The sequence below is a fragment of the Cynocephalus volans genome, chromosome 15 (assembly GCF_027409185.1).
Source record: "Cynocephalus volans isolate mCynVol1 chromosome 15, mCynVol1.pri, whole genome shotgun sequence".
Classification (NCBI taxonomy): Eukaryota; Metazoa; Chordata; class Mammalia; order Dermoptera; family Cynocephalidae; genus Cynocephalus; species Cynocephalus volans.
This window is the reverse complement of record NC_084474.1, coordinates 96379806-96382801: the sequence shown is the minus strand read 5'-3', so window position 1 is coordinate 96382801 and position 2996 is coordinate 96379806. Positions and strand designations below refer to the sequence as shown.

The window sequence follows — 2996 nt, the reverse complement described above, 5'->3', positions numbered from 1 at the left end:
GACACGCCCCACTCTGCTGGTTGCTACCACCTCCTCTAACAAACAGCTACGTCTCTGCTTTCTGTTCCACACTCAGTACTGTCTGGGCTCTGAGCTACCAGTCAGTGCAGTGCAGCACTGGCCACACTGCATGGGACATCCTGGGAGCTCTGTGAGGGCAAAGGTTTTAATACCAAAGTCCCCTGCAAACCTGTACTCCTTTCACATGTTCACTCAAATGTGTACATTGAGAAACTTAATTTATTCCCATGATGGGAGCTGAAGGAGGATCAGGAGCTGAGCCTCGTCTTCTGTCCACCCCACTCTTGTCCCAGATGACAAGCGGCTTGGCCGAGTGGGCCAGCTGAGGCCTGAACAGGCCCAAGATGGCTCCTGGGCTTGAGATCCTTTTCAGGCAGGATGGCAGGCAGATGTACAGGATCACTTGGGTGGCCGATATGCCAGCTTCCGACTCTTCAGGACTGACCACTTATGCCGCTTCATGGCATAGGTCAGGGGCACCAGCAAGGTCATCATCATCAACATCTGGGAACAAGGCAGGTTCAGAGAAGGGAAGCAGGAGGGACCCTTGCCCAGCCCCCAGCCCCTCTGCAATACCCACTGTGGGCCCTGCCTGACGCTTTCACCTTGAGCCCCATGCGTTTGCGATGGTCATGCTCTGGCTCAGATGCCCAGCGCAGGAAAGTGCACACGTCCTTGGCTACCTGGGACATGGTAGCTGGGGTACCTAGGCGAGGGACAAGTCGTGAGGGCTACTCCTGGGGCTCGTGCCCAATCTGGGATAACCCTCAATGCAGTCCCTCTACCGAGCAGAGACTGGACCCTACCCAAGGTTTCAAAAGGACAGAACACACACAGGACTGCCCAAAACCCACCTCTGACACACACAGACAACACCCCAGCCACAAGGGGGCAGGACCTCTTGGGCCCAGGAATGTAGGGGAAACACCCTTGGGGGTGAGGAAGGAGGACTCCGTATACCCACTTTCGGGGTAGAGGCCTCTCACCATCATCAAACTCCAAGACTTCAGTGTAGATTGGAGGGGCCATGCCGATGGCCTGGCCAGGAAAGTAGGGGTTGAAGTAGAGGCCTTCTCGCAGCGACACCCCAGTGGGTGGGTCACAGTAGCCAGTGAGCAGGGAGAAGACGTAGTCCTCACCACCGTGCCTGGGACCACAGCCATGGGTTCTTAGCTCCTGGCACGGGTCAGACCTTCCCCTCGCCAGCACCACCCCGTGGGCAGCCCACATACCTAGCACGCACAATGTAGCTGAGATCAGGGGGTAATGCTCCATTATTGGCAGCTCGTGCGGCCTCAGGGTTGGGGTACGGTTTGGGAAAGTAGTCGGACAGCTTTCCTGGCCGCATGAACATCTCCCCATCGTCATTGGGACCGTCCTGAACCTCCACCTGCCACCAAGAGCCCATCACAACCGTGACATCCTACTACAGTGGGAGCTCCAAGCCCTGGGCTCGCATCCCCAGGCCTACCTCCTCAGCAAGGGCTTTAGCTTCATTCTCCGTGTAGCACACGCCCACCAGGTGGCGGTAAGCTACATAGTCCATGCTGTGGCAGGAGGAGCACACCTGCTTATATACCTGGAAACCCCTCCGGATGCTAAAGAGAGGTAAAGGGTTAGGGACATGGAAGATTCCACCCCACCCAGTGCACCCAGAAACTCCCTCTGCCAGCCGCACACCTGGTGTGGTCCAAGGAAGAGAGGAGGCCACGGTGAGACCACGGAAAGCTGGGAGGGTGCAGCTCCAGGTCACTGGCACTTACAGCAGAATGTAGAGCCACTGCCAGCCCTGCACCCCCCGCCGCCAGCATGCCCAGCGCTGAGAGCATCACCTTCCGGCCGCGAGAAAACCCAGACTTGGACGACAAGGACGCTGCCTGCAAGAGCCCCGCTCAGCGCCCGCCAGCACACCACCCGGCCCGACCTGGGGATCTGGCTCTCAGCGCCCACCTCTCCCGCTCGTCCACCCAGCACTGGCCGCCGCCTGCAGGACGCCAGAAGCACGCCCTGCCCACTGCCCGCCGCAGCCCTCTGGGCTGCCGACCCCTCAGACGTCACTCGGCTCTGAGGACGGGGTGCGACCGTGTTCCCGGATCCTGAGCCGGGCATCAGGCCACAGTGAACGGGGGTGTCGGGGCAGGCCAAGGTCACAAGCAGCTGGCCGAGATCAGGCTGGGGTCAGTTTGGGACACGGGCCCGGTCCGGACAGCCGGCGACGGGGGCCGTCCTGGGCGCGCCCTCCGGGGACATCCCCAGCCTCGACCAGGCAGCGAGCCCGCCCGCCGCCCCCCGCGCTCGGGACGGCGCCCGGCCGTTCGGAGCAGTGGGCGCCGGGCAGCGGGGGTCCGGAGGAGCGGAGCGCCGGGCGGCCGAGAGCGCTCCCCGGCTGCCCCGACCCGCGCGCGGAGCCTCCCCGCCGTGACCTTCAGGGGGCTGCGGGCCCACGCGGCGGCCCGGGCCCGCGCTAGCGCTCACCTGAGGCGTCCGCAGCGGGAGCTGCCCGGGCCGCGCGCCGCACAGCAGACCCTGGGCCCGCGCGCCCGGGAGCCCCGCGCCCCGCGGGCCCAGCACCGTCCCGCGTAGCGCCGCCGCCGCCGCCGCCATCTTGGCCCTGTTCAGCGCGGCCGCCGCTCCCGTCGGCCCCTGCGGCGCCGCGCGAGCCCAACGATCGCGAGAGCCGGGCGCGGGGGCGGGGCCTGCGGGCGGGCCGGGTCTGTCCGTCACGGGCCCGGGCACCGCCTCGGGCACCGCCTCGCGCACCGCTCCGGTCGTCGTGGAAACCCCTCGCGGCGCCTGGACCGAGTCCCGTCGCGTCCTCTGTCGCCGTGACAACACCCCAACTGCGCCCCCTCCGACGCCGGGGCGCTCCGGTCTTGGCACAGCGAGTGTTCGGGACCCCGCGTCGGGCTTCCTCCAGCATCGCTGTAGTTCTAGGCCTGGCGCGGGCCCCAGCGAATCCTGCCCCTTGAGGCCGA

The 2996-nt window shown here is 65.1% G+C and overlaps 1 protein-coding gene across 1 annotated transcript; it reads right to left on the bottom strand.

The window, feature by feature from the left end:
• Nucleotides 1–222: 222 nt before the first annotated feature.
• On the bottom strand, nucleotides 223–2663 carry LOC134363941 (cytochrome c1, heme protein, mitochondrial). Its single transcript, XM_063079777.1, has 7 exons — nucleotides 2497–2663; nucleotides 1702–1898; nucleotides 1493–1619; nucleotides 1254–1411; nucleotides 1008–1168; nucleotides 627–727; nucleotides 223–525 (listed from the first exon to the last, which is right to left on the bottom strand). The coding sequence occupies exons 1-7, from the start codon at nucleotides 2623–2625 to the stop codon at nucleotides 421–423; spliced, it is 978 nt and encodes a 325-aa protein (XP_062935847.1). The 5' UTR covers nucleotides 2626–2663; the 3' UTR covers nucleotides 223–420.
• Nucleotides 2664–2996: the final 333 nt, after the last annotated feature.